The sequence below is a fragment of the Amblyomma americanum genome, chromosome 3 (genome assembly GCF_052857255.1).
Source record: "Amblyomma americanum isolate KBUSLIRL-KWMA chromosome 3, ASM5285725v1, whole genome shotgun sequence".
Classification (NCBI taxonomy): Eukaryota; Metazoa; Arthropoda; class Arachnida; order Ixodida; family Ixodidae; genus Amblyomma; species Amblyomma americanum.
In genome coordinates, this window is record NC_135499.1 from 122,744,421 (window position 1) to 122,761,398 (window position 16,978).

Below are 16,978 nucleotides of genomic sequence, written 5' to 3' on the forward strand. Positions count from 1 at the left end.
TTGCAGATAGCGGGGTATGAAACACAGGCTTATGAGTGAGCGAGGATCACTGCTGGAATCTTGTTTACGATTTTTCACTTTACTTTCGTTGTTCCATGTATCTCGCATTAAGTATCATTGCCTATACGCGTCCTTTGTGCGCGTACTTTCAAGCTGAACACCTTACCGTAACGGTCACTGCAACATATACATGACTTCTTCTGCGAGTCTCGTTAATGACCCGCAGAAAAACAGGAGTTTTGTCCCTAGACCTTACTTCGACGTCAAGGAGATGAGAAATAAAACCTGGACAATTTGGCAGACATTGGAGGGATTTGTGACGGTATTCATAGAGCATCTTCAAAAGAAATCGATGCTTTCAAGTGGCAGCAATTCAATGGCTCTCGGTAATCTTGTTTTCTTGCTTTCTTTGAGCGGTTAGTGTAGGAGGCAGTGAGGCTTGCGGGAATGAAAAACCTAAACGGATGGAGTGCACAGTGATGAGCCTGCGTGAAAGGTGCAGCACGTTAGAATAATTGAAGGTGTGCAATTTGTGCTCTGCTTAGCGTGCTCGCTGTGGTCTGATAACGTTATTATGAAATGATTAGTCGCCACTGACGGTCGGGAAGGCAGACGCGCCAGTTGGCAGACGTCACTGCTTTGCATTAACAGCCAGTTACCGGCTGCGCCCTTGCTATGCTGTCAAGTCTCCGTCTTAGGAAAACAAAAAAAAGGCAAAGCTTGTAGGCGGAGTCTTTTAAATCCTTCTACGTAGATAATCAGGACTGCCTCACTCGCAGAGGCGGCTAGTAAGTATGGTGATAACCTAGCTTCAGTTACACAGTTTGTACTCATCGCTGTGCTCTTGACCCCGTAAATAGTGGCACAAGTGACAGTTATAAAGACAGTGCAGAAAGTTGACTTTCGCAATATTGAGAAGCTATCGTAATGAAATATTTTTTTTTTTTGAAATCAATAAATTTCATCACTCGTGTCTTTGAGAGTTAAAATCTGTAAATAGCACTTTTTATCCGCTTGCAAATGCACGTAAGCGCCGACAAGGCACCTGGCTTCCTCATGTGTTATCGCTGCTTCGTTCAGTCGCACGTGGATATAAATAGGTGAAATTGAACTGCATGGCCAAGTAGCGGCTTTCATGATCCTCGCGTTTCCTGTCACTATCGTGCGTTGATTCATATTGGAATCGTTTTGCGAAACGTGGACCTTCGTGTCCGGTCGCAACTGAATAGCGCTGCTGACGCACGCCCGCCCTGCCGCGATGCATGATCTCGAGAAGGGAATTCTACACTGCGCCGTAGGTGACACACGCCAATAAATTTTTTCTTCTTTCTCAATTTTTCTTCGCTTTTTTTAAACGAATGTTCAGACCACGCTTTGTGCACGTATTTGATATATGGACTCCCTCGCTTTAAAAACGAGAAAAATTTGGGTTGCTTTTTGGTTTGGTTAAGGGCTCCGGAAATTTAGACCACTTCGGGTTCTTTACGTGCGATGACATTGCACAGTGCACGGGCCTCTATATAATTTCCCCTCCATCGAAATTCGACAGGCGCGGCCGGCATCAAACCCGCATCTTTCGGGTCAGCAGCCGAGCGCCCTAACCACTGAGCCACCGCGGCGGCTTATGCATGCATATCAGTCACGGCTCCAGGGCTGCAGCAAGTTCGGCGCCGTCGGCTTTGTCGTTGTCGTCGGCGGTGACATTGTGAGCGGAAAGCGTGGTGTTCCACCTGCCACTTAGGACACTTAAGACACGTCATCACAACCTGCACACCATGATAGATGGCAACTTGTCCAACATTCTTGGACAAAAAGTTTGAAAATTATAAATTGTAAGAAGCTGCTACTGAAATATTGAAAGTCCATTCTTTTGATATGTAGCAAAATATTTCTTTTAAATTGTTTCCATCGATCGCATTGAGCACTTGAGACTGTCATATAAAGCCAGCGGGGAACGCTTTTGACGATAGCAAAAACGTTCCTGGAAAAAAGAAAATGCAAGACTGCCGTTGTGTGATCTGCAGATATACTGATTGTTACCGTGAAATCTTACATTATATGAAGAAATAGCGTTCATAAACGGCTCAAAAATGCTTTTGTCCAGAATGGCTGGGTAGGCTCTTGCCAATTGTGAAGTAACTATATTCTCGGCTGCAACCAGATGCCCTGGGGCACCTGCCTGAAGGACCAGAAGGACAAACCGCTTTTTACGTGAATGTAGGCTTGAGTGCTAGTACATTAATGGATATTTTTACCTCGGCGGCACTGAAGTTCCTTGGCGTTTACCTAGTTCGGTTCGGGGTGTGCGGATCACACAGGCAGCATTCTTGATTCACTTATGGGGCATATTAATATTTACCTTTATTTACTTCTCTGCGAGTCCCGCTACTAGATGCGTTCTAAGGCACCGGTGTTGTCTCGATTTTTCGAACATGGCTTCTTTGGAGGGCGATTCTGAACAATATATATTATCGGGGATCTCTTAAACGAGAATTGGCCGAATCAAACGAAAACAGAGACCAAATGAAACGAAATTACGAAGACAGCCAATCACAAGAATAAAATGATAAATAACATCCGTTATCATTTTCAAAGAGTTGCCATCACACTTTCATAGTAATAAACTCCACAGTTTATTAAAATCCTTGTTCTACCATTTGCCTCGAACTGCCTTGTTCGCATTTCTTTGTTCTCGACAGTATACGTGAGCGCCAGTTGTCGCGTTCTCACTCTCACCTCTCGGAGTGACGAAAAATATGAACGAAGGAATGGTAGGAATCGTTCTGGAAGGATGCAAGAGCTATGTCCCAGCGTATTCGTCAAATTGTATGACTGTACTCTGGCGTCTGCCTCATATCTCGCCTTGTAGCCGGCTAGCAAACTTTTTGAGCGATGTGTGGCTATGGGCTGGAATCAGGTACATTGAGCTTGTTTAATATGTGCGCTCTGCATGAACAATGAAGCGACAGGGAGGGCAGCCGTCTGTCGGGGCTGCTCGGCGGCCCATGGCTTATGCAGCGCTGGGTGGCGTACAACATTTAATTCCATATCCCGAAAGGTTTAGAATCGTCCGTTTGCGCGAGTTCCAGAGGCGCCAAGAGCAGGGCCTCGTAATTTTCTTCAGTTTATTAAAGGTTATGATGCTACGACACGGGATACTTTTCTTGTTGTAGGGTAAGCAACTATAGTACAAGCTATGAAACTTCTGCGCTCTCAAAACGGATTTCTTCCAGCTCGGTTTCACGAGGCCCTAACTAAAAGATGGTGAAAAGTATCCACTCGCTTGGCTTTGTGCGGCTCATGCGTTTCTTGGGTGGTTCCTGCCAACGCCCAGCCTTACTTATGTTCGCTCTTTGTGACATGATTTCACATTGGTGTCACTGTGCTTGGGGAATCTCCCAATGCACGTAAGGCTCGGTCGCCATGCCAAACGTACGAATTGTCACTTCAACAAAGCCTCGTGCTTTCCAACTGTTTATAATTTGCAAACATGTCAATATTTGATGCGAGCTCTGATCAGGTGGTTTCAGTTGAGTTTCCGTTTTTTAATCGATGCCAGCATGCCATTGTGGTTTCTCCACTAGTTTCAGACAGTACTGCGATGTGTTTAGCTAGCTGCGCCGAGGTTCGTTAACTTTAATCGTCATAGTAACAAAAATAACCTCCCAAATTAAGGACACTGCAGTACAAAGTGCTGTCCCATTAGCCCTTCTTGCCAGTTATATAAAGACCCTTGACAATTCTGCTAAATATTCTCTCAGTCATTAGCTCTTCCGATGACGTTAACGAACTGACGTTTCTTTCTTGGTATTTTTGCTCAGCACTTCCTGCACGTCGCATTCAGCGTAGCAGTTTGTTTCGAAAAGCTGCTCGTCAGATGGCTTTGCGAATGAAAGTCCTTTTTTTTACGAACACTAGATTTTTTCTAGGCAGGAGACTTGCAGTCATAACACCACTTAAAAAAAATCGCTACTCTGTTTTAACTTTTCGATTTGGTCATTTTCATTGAAAGTCATTTCAGCGGCAAAGGTACACTAGTTGCACACTATTTAGTTGCACGAAGGTGCTATTTGCGCATGTCTACTGCCAATCCTTGTCGCTAGTCTAATTACCGGTGTTTTAAATTCCCTTTCGAAGATACCATGAGAAGGCGTCGTAGATCATTGCACCAAACCAGGAAGAAACGCTCAGACGTGGAGACATGTTGCAGTTCGAATACTGTAGTGTACAAAAACATAAAACAAACAATCCCCAATTTCTCGGGTACGCTTCAGAGGTTCCTTTTATATTGCTGTGTGTTAAAGTACTAAGCGCACAGAAGCCGTAAGCTTCCTCTAACCCGTTGTTTGTAAGAGAAAAGCGCCGCTAAGAAATGCACAAAGAAATAATGCTTTTATTGAGAAGACTTTTTTGATTTTGATTGTGACACCCTTGACAACTGTGGAAACCGGTGGACACGTTTTGAAAGAGCACTTGGTGAGGTGAATGGTTATGATTATAAATAATCAGCAGTGGAGCATCGACTTTCTCAAGTTCCAACAGCCAGTGTGTTGTTGACATCTGCAAAAAGATTACAACAGCAGCAAAAACAAGGGAAAGAACATGCAGTTTCCGCAGATTTTCTTTGTGCGTCTAGCAGAAATGTAAACACACAGAATTTTAGTAAAATCTAGAGTGTCCTTGAGTGCGTTGTCCGCAGACGCAGTGGCCAATGGACAGAATGTTGAAAGCGCTTGTGCAAAGAACTGGAAGAAGCGATGAAGCGATTAAAAGATCATACATTGACCAGAGACATTGCTTCGTGCATACTTTCATATACTATAGCAGACTGTTGGACGAATTGGTGCATGCTCTCGGTCCAAAGACCTTGAGACAACACAAGAAAATAAGCATAAAAAAGTACTTAAGAAAGTACGCCTCTGTGTATTCTTTCTTAAGTTGTCATCTTAGTGCCCTTAATTAAAAAAAAACGCTTTTATGAAAGTCTCTTGGGAAGTGGTGACTTCTCATGGCCACTTGTAACATGATCAGGAGAATGAAAACTGAAGCACATATAATAATTTGTTTTTTAAATTGAGGTCATGAAAAAGGCGGAAAATTAAGGCATATTCACTGAACTTACTAAAAAGTAGCTGAGGAACAATAAATATTCTCATGTTTAAGGGAAGCTGGAGGTGGAAAACTAGTTGCAAGGGCAAGTTAGGGGCGCATTCCGGGCTTCTTGCAATAATTCCCCCATCGCTCTCTTCCCGTCTCGTCACTCTTTCACCGCGTGTACAATGGGCCTCTGAATTCTCCACTAGCACGTACTTATGGGTCTTGTGAGCATTCGCGACTTATCAGTACCCAGTCAGCGCGTGCGGCTGTTTACTCTAACGATAGTAGCCAGCTACTTCTGCGCTGCGCATTGATTTTTGCCTGAACCGCCTCAATAGGGCGTCGCGAACACCTTACTGCCTTGACCTGACGCGTGGCCACCTGCCGATAAGTGCAGAGGAAACAAAAAACAGTGTCTAAAAAGCACAAGACCGTAATACTAACGCTTGCGGAAGTTAAATTTGCTTCAAGAAAAAAAAAACATTGTCTCAGGCCAGACCGTTCGGCGACTGGTTTAAACTGTAGTACATAACTAGCTCAGCCTTCAAAAGAGATATGGTTTTCTGTCTTACGGTGCAATCTCATTTGAAATCACGGAAAGGGGAATAGTATGAAGACAGGACGGTATCATTATCGTTTGACTTCCGTATATCTCGTCTACTGCAGGAACTTGCAGCATGAGAGAGGTGTGCCAAGGTTCTTTGGAGCCCTTTGTTTAATTTTGAAGACTTTATAAAACATGCTAGACAATTTGCATCTCGGAATAACTTTTTAGCCGTTTCACCAACTAATTCTTTTCTGCTGGAAATTATTTCTTTTGTGAAAAAGATATATATCCGCGACTTCCAAGCGATGTCTTTCGCATTCTGGCAGCTAAACACTGAAAGACTTCCGGGTTTTTGTTTGCTTTTAATTACCACCAGAGGCTTATAAGCGGCGCTCAGCTAAGAAAAAGACCAATCGCTGTTTGAATATAGCATGCCAGTATTTGGATATCTTAAGAAAATACGAACTTACGGTTAACAGTGAGACGATATCCCACTCGTCCGCTCAGCGAACAAGTGCTGTTCGATGATGCCGCAGAAGCTATAAGAGCGTACAGAATAGAAAAAAATATATAACAGTCAGTTACTTGTGTTCTCATATGGTGATACATCCAGTATAGGAGAACACATGACCACCAGCTACAGTATTGTCTTTCCTGAGGATGGTATCTCGTTTTTTGCCTGTTCGTGGACCACATTGCAGTTTTCAACCTTGTCAACCAGCGTCAAATGTATTTTCGAGAGGCCTTTAACATGCCGCTGTTGTGCATTCTGGGTTCTTAATTAAGAGCGCCTGGAAAGGCGCTAAGAGGTTGTGCACAAGTGCATCACCCAGCGAAATGCTGGTGACGTCAATTTGTGGACGGAGCTGCACAGCAAAAATAAAAATAAAGCAGTAAATAAAGCGCTGGACTCTCACCTTGTTGGGCTCAGTGTTTTCAGCGAGCTTATAATAGCGGACCAGAGCGCCCTGCTCTCTGCTACCATCGCGGTAGACTTACGCTTCTGGTGTGATGTGCTTCAGCCTTCACCAAACAAAATGGTTTGCCCAGAGTTTCACAGACAAAGAGCTTAATTCCCCGAGCCATCTTTTCGATAAGCTAACGGTATTGGGATGTAAATGAACGTCGATTTTAATGCGTAAGCATTACTTGGATCATGCGTGGCGTCTACGGAAAGTGTGTACAGAAAGTTTTAATAGAAAGCGTGGACACTTAGTCGAACTTACCCGAGTTATTCGGTTACTCGGTAGTAACTCGGGTAACCTCGGGTGAGTAGTGCCGCTCAAGCTGCAGCCCATGAGAGGTAGCTCGGGTAAGTTCGGAAGAGCGCCGCGAAAGCTGCAGCCCATGGGAGGAAGCTCGGGTATGCTCGGAGGAGCGCCGCGCAAGCTGCAGCCCATGGGAGGAAGCTCGGGTAAGTTCGAAGCAGCGCCACGCAAGCTGCAGCCCATGGGAGGACGCTCGGGTAAGTTCGGAGAAGCGCCGCGCAAGCTGCAGCCCATGGGAGGAAGCACGGGTGAGTTTGGAGGAGCGCCGCGCAAGCTGCAGCCCATGGGAGGACGCTCGGGTAAATTCGGAGAAGCGCCGCGCAAGCTGCAGCCCATGGGAGGAAGCTCGGGTAGGGTCAAAGGAGCGCCGCGCAAGCTGCAGCCCATGGGAGGAAGCTCGGGTAGGGTCAAAGGAGCGCCGCGCAAGCTGCAGCCCATGGGAAGAAGCTCGGGTAAGTTCGGAGGAGCGCCGCTCAAGCTGCAGCCCATGGGAAGAAGCTCGGGTAAGTTCGGAGGAGCGCCGCGCAAGCTGCAGCCCATGGGAGGAAGCTCGGGTAAGTTCGGAGGAGCGCCGCGCAAGCTGCAGCCCATGGGAAGAAGCTCGGGTAAGCTCGGAGGAGCGCCGCGCAAGGTGCAGCCCATGGGAAGAAGCTCGGGTAAGTGCGGAGGAGCGCCGCGCAAGCTGCAGCCCATGGGAAGAAGCTCGGGTAAGTTCGGAGGAGCGCCGTGCAAGCTGCACCCCATAGGAAGAAGCTCGGGTAAGTTCGGAGGAGCGCCGCGCAAGCTGCAGCCCATAGGAAGAAGCTTGGGTAAGTTCGGAGGAGCGCCGCGCAAGCTGCAGCCCATGGGAAGAAGCTCGGGTAAGTTCGGAGGAGCGCCGCGCAAGCTGCAGCCCATGGGAGGAAGCTCGGGTAAGTTCGGAGGAGCGCCGCGCAAGCTGCAGCCCATGGGAAGAAGCTCGGGTAAGCTCGGAGGAGCGCCGCGCAAGGTGCAGCCCATGGGAAGAAGCTCGGGTAAGTGCGGAGGAGCGCCGCGCAAGCTGCAGCCCATGGGAAGAAGCTCGGGTAAGTTCGGAGGAGCGCCGTGCAAGCTGCACCCCATAGGAAGAAGCTCGGGTAAGTTCGGAGGAGCGCCGCGCAAGCTGCAGCCCATAGGAAGAAGCTTGGGTAAGTTCGGAGGAGCGCCGCGCAAGCTGCAGCCCATGGGAAGAAGCTCGGGTAAGTTCGGAGGAGCGCCGCGCAAGCTGCAGCCCATGGGAAGAAGCTCGGGTAAGTTCGGAGAAGCGCCGCGCAAGCTGCAGCCCATGGGAGGAAGCACGGGTGAGTTTGGAGGAGCGCCGCGCAAGCTGCAGCCCATGGGAGGACGCTCGGGTAAATTCGGAGAAGCGCCGCGCAAGCTGCAGCCCATGGGAGGAAGCTCGGGTAGGGTCAAAGGAGCGCCGCGCAAGCTGCAGCCCATGGGAGGAAGCTCGGGTAGGGTCAAAGGAGCGCCGCGCAAGCTGCAGCCCATGGGAAGAAGCTCGGGTAAGTTCGGAGGAGCGCCGCTCAAGCTGCAGCCCATGGGAAGAAGCTCGGGTAAGTTCGGAGGAGCGCCGCGCAAGCTGCAGCCCATGGGAGGAAGCTCGGGTAAGTTCGGAGGAGCGCCGCGCAAGCTGCAGCCCATGGGAAGAAGCTCGGGTAAGCTCGGAGGAGCGCCGCGCAAGGTGCAGCCCATGGGAAGAAGCTCGGGTAAGTGCGGAGGAGCGCCGCGCAAGCTGCAGCCCATGGGAAGAAGCTCGGGTAAGTTCGGAGGAGCGCCGTGCAAGCTGCACCCCATAGGAAGAAGCTCGGGTAAGTTCGGAGGAGCGCCGCGCAAGCTGCAGCCCATAGGAAGAAGCTTGGGTAAGTTCGGAGGAGCGCCGCGCAAGCTGCAGCCCATGGGAAGAAGCTCGGGTAAGTTCGGAGGAGCGCCGCGCAAGCTGCAGCCCATGGGAAGAAGCTCGGGTAAGTTCGGAGGAGCGCCGCGCAAGCTGCAGCCCATAGGAAGAAGCTTGGGTAAGTTCGGAGGAGCGCCGCGCAAGCTGCAGCCCATGGGAAGAAGCTCGGGTAAGTTCGGAGGAGCGCCGCGCAAGCTGCAGCCCATGGGAAGAAGCTCGGGTAAGTTCGGAGGAGCGCCGCGCAAGCTGCAGCCCATGGGAGGAAGCTCGGGTAAGTTCGGAGGAGCGCCGCGCAGGCTGCAGCCCATGGGAAGAAGCTCGGGTAAGTTCGGAGGAGCGCCGCGCAAGCTGCAGCCCATGGGAGGAAGCTCGAGTAAGTTCGGAGGAGCGCCGCACCACTGCGCGAGAAGTTGCTCGGGAGGAGCAACGTGGGTGGCACAATCCCTACAGGTGGCTGTTACAGGAAGCGCCATCTGCCAGTGCAGGGTCGCATCGCTTGAGTGCTGCGCCACGGCGCTGGTAGTATTATGAGGACTGGCCAGTATATATGAATGATAAGCAGAGCATGACCAATTCTGCATATATGGCCATTATCCAACGGAGCTGCGAATGGTATGCGGTTTGGCGACTGACGAAAACACAAACCCACCAACGGAAACAGTAGCAGTGCACAATGCTTTCTCATTCATAGTAAGTAAGCAGAGTTAAGTTCCTCCGGCAGTTTTATTGTTTAGTACGCCCCACCGACATCTACTCTATTATGCTGCGCGGTCTCAGCTCATTTCCGCGCTTACGAATATGCTGCGTGGGGTTTTGCTACAGCCCAAAAAGTACGCCCACTGATTGCTGGTAAATTGCACAGCTTCAGACTGGGTGACACTACTGGTGCAAAAGTAATCACAAATGTTCCGTCACATCATCCCGTGTCGTCGTTTTATATCGAATCGCACAATAAGTTCTACGCAGCGCATGTTTGTGCGCATTTAGCTGGCACATACGCATATACACGCGGGTTCTGTAAACAGGCATCTGCCATTGAGGTCAGTCTCAGTAAGATTTTCAATATTGAAGATATAGCGCTCTATTGACATAATGAAGTTAATCTTGAAGATGAAAGGATATATACGAGTAAGTACAATACTGAAATGCAGCGGTGTTCGAATTCGCTTGCATTAAATTGCCTATAATAGGAATAGAAGGGTTATGCGCATAAAAAGAGAAAAATACTTATTTTTCAACGCACTCGCATCAAAGCTAAAACATTGTCATCAAGACTTGTACATATATTTTACATCATGTTACTCCTACCGTTTCGGAAGCGAAACTCTACGCTAGTTTTTTTTCTATGTTTATACCGTATTGCTTTGTGGCTTATGGAGTTCTGAAAAAGTTTTACTGTGGAAACTAGTACCAAACCTTTGATCAGGCTCCCTAATCAGAAAATGAATTTAGAAATGCAAGGCGATTTCATAAGAAGCACTATGGAGATTGGACAAATTCGTAAAATGATTGCTAGGCAATTAATTTCCGTTCGAAATACGGCGCTTAGCAAATACAGTACATAGGTACACAGCTTACAATCCATGGATTGTAATTCGGTGTTATGTGTTCGGTTATGTCATGTGTTCGGTAAGATACAGATGTACAGTTTTCTCTTGAGGGATATTGGTAGCCCGCTATTCATGATCTGAGAGAACCTGCCATATGCGCTCCCCCCCCCCCACTCTTATCCTTCTAGTTATTTCCCTCTCATGATTCGGATCAGCTGTCTCTACCTGCCCTAAGTAGATCACTTCCAGCACCTCGTTGCCAATTGTGAACTGCTGTCCCCTTGCTACACTGTTGACCATTACTTTGTGTTTTCTGCATGCAATTTTTGGACCCACCGTACTGCTCTGTCTGTCTAACTCATTGATCACGATTTGCAGTTCATCTCCTGAGTGACTCAGCAAGGCAATATCATCAGCGAATCGCAGATTATTTAGGTATTCTCCATTAACTCTTATCCATAACTCTTCCCAATTCAGACCTCATAATACCTCCTGTAAACAGGCGGTGAATAGCATTGGCGAGATCGTGTCTCCTTTGCCTCACGGCCTTCCTTATTGGAATTTTATTGCTGACTTTATGGAGGACTATGATAGCTGTACAGTTCCTATACATATCTTCCAGTATTTTGACATAAGGCTCATCTACACCCTGATTCCGCAATGCCTGTATGACTGCTGAGGTTTCCACTGAGTCAAATGCTTTCTCATAATCAATGAAGGCTATATATAGGGTTGGTTATAATCTGTAGGTACTCACCTACGGGGCAGAAACGTGGAGGCTAATGAATAGGGTTCAGCTTAAGTGAAGAACAACACAGCGAGCCATTGAAAGGAAAAGGATAGGTGTAACGTTTAAGAGACCGGAAGCGGGCAGAGTGGGTGAGGGAACAAGCACGGGTTAATGGCATCCTAGTCGAAACCACGAGGAAGAAATGGGCTTGGGCAGGGCATGTACTGCGAAGGCAAAATAACCACCGGTTCTGGTTCTTAAGGGTAACGGAGTGGATTCCAAGAGAAGGCAAGCGTAGCAGGGGGTGGCAGAGGTTAAGTGGGCGGAGGAGATACGGAAGTTTGCATGCATAGGGTGGGCGCAGCTGGCAAAATACACGGTTAATTGCAGATGCATGGGAGAGGCCTTTGCCCTGCAGTGGGTGTACTCAAGCTGATGATGATGATGTGTTCGGTTACTCGGTTATGTGTTAAGACCGAATTCGGCTAATTCGGTCTGAACACATAAGGTGCATGCCATGGACGCTGCTCCTGCCTGGCTCAGCATCGATACATGCCTATCACTTTCTACTCTTCTCTGTGCATTGAACGCCCGAAAAAGTCGCCGAGGTCACTAAAGTAACACTTTATGATGAAGATGCTGCTCCTTATCGCATTTTCGTTCTGCTTTCTTGCGCACAACGCCTTTAATGAGTGAGTTGCATTCAAGAGTGAATGCCTATGCTTGAGCACATAAGCCTTCGACTTTATCACCATGAGCAGTTTCGCCTCTAAAGGTTACTTGGCGTTACCAGCACAGACCAATCGATTGTTGATTGTGCACTAAAAATCAGCTCCCAGATGCCAACGCCTGCCATTTATAAAGACGTGATAAATAGTTGAGCCCTTTCGGTGCACCGCGTTTGAAAAAGAACCTGCTGAACTCTTATGGCGTAAATATGCTCTGCCTAGAGGTTGCTTAGCTTTTTATAGCTCTCTTGTCACTTCCTGAAGCTTGACAGCTCACTCTGCTTTATACGCAGGGTTGCTTCTCTACTTCCTGTTTATTCAGCCACATCTGCAATGCATATGCGTATTTTTGCATGAAATGCTGTTGACAGTTGTGACGTCCTTCTCAGTTACGGTTCCTTGAAGAGCATCCATATGCAGTTAGCACGCACCAGCGTAGCGCACTTGGCTGGTAAACATCCCCGCTTGTATAAAGACTCTAACAACGTAGCCATGAAAGGCAAGCAACGCGCCACCTACTTCCTGCGTTCTGGTGTTCAATTTCGATACCTTGCACTACTGCCACTACAAAACCGATACCTCTGCAATGATGCATCCCGAAAACGCGCAGAAGAAAAGGAGAAAAAAATACTTTTGTAAGATGTGCCGCTTTTGCCGCCTTACGGTTACACAATACACATGAGCAAGCGCAACTTTCCATATTTAGAATGACAGTAGGACAAAAATTTGGTTCGTAATTTAATCCACCCATCTCGAAATTGTATGCGTTTTGTCCTGCCAAACCACGTTCTTCGAAATTAAAAAAAATTCGGGTAAACAATCTAAGCAATAAAAGTAGGAAAAATACTTACCAGAGCAGTTTTCAGAGATACCAATGATTGCTAGGTGGAGGGGACTGCAGCGGTCATCTGAAATGTGACCGGTAGAACAAATGGGTCGTGCGCATCAAATTGAAAATCATTGGTAGCTATTTATTAGGGCATAAAGCCGTAGTTGTACACAAGCTAGTATGTACACAAGCTGCCTTGCTCAGTCCTCCAACAACAGTCATATCTTTTCATCTCTTCTTCAACAGATATTTTTTTTTATCTCGTGACGCTTGATAAATGCCGAAGACGCGAATTCAAGCATCGCATGCGAAAAGTCGATCTTTCTTTTTTTTTGTCGTTGTAGTCACTTCAGGACTGCCCACGTTATAACAAATGATAACTTGTATGACTGCTGTAATGAGAATTTGGGATAAGGTACAAGTACAGCTTGCATATTTTCGTAGCTGAAAGCGCACCAATCCTGTATCGAATTACGTCCCTATTTAACCGAGTAGAAGGACAGAAAGTATAGACACACTTTAAAAATCTATGTTGAAGTTGTTCATTGAAAGCGCTCCTCAGCGGGCTTACCTTTGCACGCAGGCCTGAACATCAGCTCTGTAAAAAGAGACTCATTTAAGGTGCTGCAGTAGCTTCATAACAAATATAAACAATCATGATTACAATCGTATTTTGTAGAGTTCGCACGAAATGCAAGATTGGACATGCGTAGGTACTAAGGCTATGGAGGGGCGGGGGGGGGGGGGGGGGATAAATAGTACCGCGCCCGGCTTAGGCTTGGTGTGTAGGTATACAGTAGAATACGAATGCCTAGAAAGAAAACTGTTTTCATAATACGGACAAGCACTTTGATTTCATGTCATATTCTCAAGAACGCAGCACGCCCTCAAAGCGTACTTTACGTTCACTTATTTTGTCGTACGGATGCTACTTACTTCTGCAGTTTTAAGTCAGTATGGAATAAGCGACCACATATTTTAGCCATAACAGAGTGTAAAATATAGCAGTCGAAATTTTAATCAGTTACGGTCAAGCGAATGCAGTGACACGGCGTTTCAACTTTCGTGGCCTTTGCCAGCGCTCGTGCTTTTCGATGTTCACGAATCAGGTGATTGCATGTACCGTTTACTTATTCCAAGACATTGTGATTTCGCCTGTGATTCATCATCATCATCAGCCTGACTACGTCCACTAGAGGGCAAAGGCGTCTCTCATGCTGGGTCCTTAGACTGCACTATTTTTAAAACAAATTACGGAAAGGAAAATTAAATAGCAACTGGTCTCGAACAGCAGGAAGCATGGCACCTGTTATAATGAACTCTTTGTTAACATATCTGCAGAATGAATTCGTCACATGCTGCAGAGCAAGTGTGCACCTACCATTTTTTGACACGGTGTCACAGTCGTGCAGCTGCAAATGCTGAAAGCGTGAGCGCTGCTGGCAAACCTTAAAGGTTCCCCCAGTGGACTCGACCTGTTAACAAACAAGGACATGTGGTAGTGGTTGCTTAGTGAGAAGGAAAGGGGTACAGAGGAAGCCTTCAGCGCCACAAAGGCCTCATCGCTTAGGTTGAGCACATGTCGGGCTATACGACCATAATTCACTGATGACACGAGAGGTATGGCTGCTGCTCAAGTCAGCAGAGTGTTATCTCAAGGGCAGGTAACCATAAAATTGCGGATCTATGATGAAACCTCGCTACCCTTTGGACACCCTGCGCTGTCGACGCTTCAGGAAAGTTAGTAGGGTGGTGGGTTATGAGTTTTCTAGCAAAGAGTGCATGTTAAAAGAGACACGTCCCACATGTTGACGATGCAAAGTGGTGTAAGATTTGAAAACCATTGTGCGTTTATCTTTTGCATGATTCGAGCAGCCATCACCAGGTACCACGGAGGCATGACAAGAGATGACAGATCCGTAATTTCTGCACGGAGTAATGACCTCAGTTTCATGCTCTCAGCATCTGAATAATGCGTGCAAACTATATCCTGAGGCCTTTGGAAGTGAAGAACGGTCGGCCAGAGTTGATATTCTTTCGTGGCCTGCTTTCTAGGACAGTGTTTTATCCATGTATAGCGTGCGAAGTGGCACGACCCGACGCCCAAGCAAGAATACGCTGCAAACCGCGGTTGCTTTCCCGCACTGTAGTTATGCATGGTCATGCTCAACTAAATATGCCACCAAGAGCGCACTAAAAGGCCAAAACAAATATAGAGATATATCTATAATTGACGTACTGTTGTACCGGGGTGTCTGAACTAACTTATCCCTGATATTAGATGCGCTGCAAGGATTTAACGTCCCGAGGCTGCACATATCATAGGCTGTGAGGGGTGCATTAATGGAGGACTGAAGATTAATTTAGAAGCCTGGGCTTCGTTAACATTCTCTGACGTCATGCAGCACACTGTCGTTTTTGTGTTTCGCTCCCAGTCGAAACGCGGCTGCTGCGGTTGGCATTGGTAGTGTCGCAGTGAAACCTTCGGCTGCTACTCGGAGCTGGCAATTAACGGCGAGGCTTATGCTATGCGCAGACCGGTGGTTGACACAATTTTCTTGTAAGGTAACAAGCTATTAATGGCAGTAATGCTTTCCCGTAAGCAGCCCGTAACACATGCCATGTTCCGTTTATTATATTACGCATTCTTTTTCCCTAAAATTGCGGCTCAAAACAAAATGCGCGTTACAATCGGATACAAAACTGAAACCACGCTGTGAACAGTTTCAGCGCCGTTGGGATTGCTCGGTGGTGGTTAATGCGTTGTCATTTTTATTGGATTTTACGACTGTGTTGGAAACCATATGTAGACCTACTTCGTTGTACTTTATGCTGTATTCCCGCTCCTCAATGATCACCTGCGTATTGTACATTCGCGTACATTATTTTGAACTGACAAGGTGCAGCGCCTCACGTATAAAACAGGTGTTTAAAAGGTCCCTCCAATTTTCCTCAAACGGTTGTTCTACGCCATAACGCGGGGCTTTTCGAGCATACTTGAAGGAAGCTGAACTTTCATGGGTCTGTTTGTTTAGCATATATGCAGTGCGACATTAAAAAAAATGAGCAAATAAGAAGAGCTAAACGCGCCATAGATCGCTGCAGATTACGCCCACAGTAAAGAAATGGCTGCATCGCGAGTGATGAGAAGTGGGATGCATTATAAGCAATACCAGGCTCTCTTCACTTAGACAGAGTTAACTTTGTCATCACGAGATGGAGATGTTGCGATTGCAGGCATGCGAGGAAATGTGAGAATATGGTAGAAACCAAAAATTAAGCTTCAATAAGCCGTTCAAAAAAGACAAACCTTTATATGCAGGTTCTCGAAATGACCATAGTCTTCGGGGTTCAGCATGAGGTGGACAACACCGTTCTCTGTGATGGCGCCGTCAAAGGAAAACGTCTCCTTTCTCTCCGCCCCGGCACACTCCACGCAGCGAAGGAGAGCTGGTGCTGCGTTAAAGAACTTTACTTTAAAGTCCACCGACGCAAAGTACGAGGCCGCGTTCAACAGCTGCGAAACTGGGACTAATTCAGAAGTTTATAATTCACATTTTAGGCTAAAAATCATGGTTCGTTGTGCCATAATCTGAACGTTGTCATTTGGGATATTTAACATTTTTTTTGTACAAGAGCGCGCCTTCGTTGCTGTATCGTTTCAAAACATAGAGAAATTAGACGTAATTGTTATATCTGCATTTAAAAATATTTTAATTTCCTTGATAAATTGTCCTCTTTGAGCCGATGCTGCTATCTAGGAACTGAAGACGTTCTTTTGTTAGAAGCGAGGAAGTCCTGACCTGAATTTTGGATTTCTAGAAATTAATGAGTTCTTTTTTAATGTTGTAAGATGCCGCGTAGAGCATACATGAACAAATACAAAGAAAATAGCGCCTAAAGTCTCGGCATTCAGCACTGATTGCAACTTTTGTCGCTTAAGGTTATGGATACTAGACACATTTCATATATTCTACCTGTCCCGTTTAAATCTTGGCCTTAGCTGATATATATATTTCGTAATACAGTTCTTGATACAAACTGAAGCAGAGAACTGGCTAGAGAAGCATAAATATATACTAGGCAAAAACGGAACATGGTCGAGCAGAACATTTCAAGCATTTTCAACATTCCAGCATTCGACAGCACAAAAGGAACTGTACTAAGCGCAGACAAGTACTGAACAGGGGACAAGTGCAAAACTACGCAAAGCAACACCAAATAATTCCCAAATGTGTTCTTTTTTATTAAAGTCAAACTTCAATTATAAGGTGTTTAGCTGCTGATCTGCGGTGAACGCCTTCAAGGCGCTGC

The 16,978-nt window shown here is 46.7% G+C and overlaps 1 protein-coding gene across 1 annotated transcript in view; it reads right to left on the reverse strand.

The window, feature by feature from the left end:
* Positions 1 to 4,377: 4,377 nt before the first annotated feature.
* The window catches only part of LOC144124080 (uncharacterized), an 85,199-nt gene continuing 72,598 nt past the window's right edge, over positions 4,378 to 16,978 (reverse strand). The window contains exons 30-35 of the mRNA XM_077656746.1: positions 15,975 to 16,120; positions 14,046 to 14,139; positions 13,236 to 13,262; positions 12,687 to 12,743; positions 6,115 to 6,183; positions 4,378 to 4,560 (exon numbers count right to left, since the gene is read on the reverse strand). Of these exons, the coding sequence (XP_077512872.1) occupies positions 4,529 to 4,560; positions 6,115 to 6,183; positions 12,687 to 12,743; positions 13,236 to 13,262; positions 14,046 to 14,139; positions 15,975 to 16,120 (425 nt within the window). The 3' untranslated portion in view covers positions 4,378 to 4,528. The remainder of the gene's footprint in view (positions 4,561 to 6,114; positions 6,184 to 12,686; positions 12,744 to 13,235; positions 13,263 to 14,045; positions 14,140 to 15,974; positions 16,121 to 16,978) is intronic.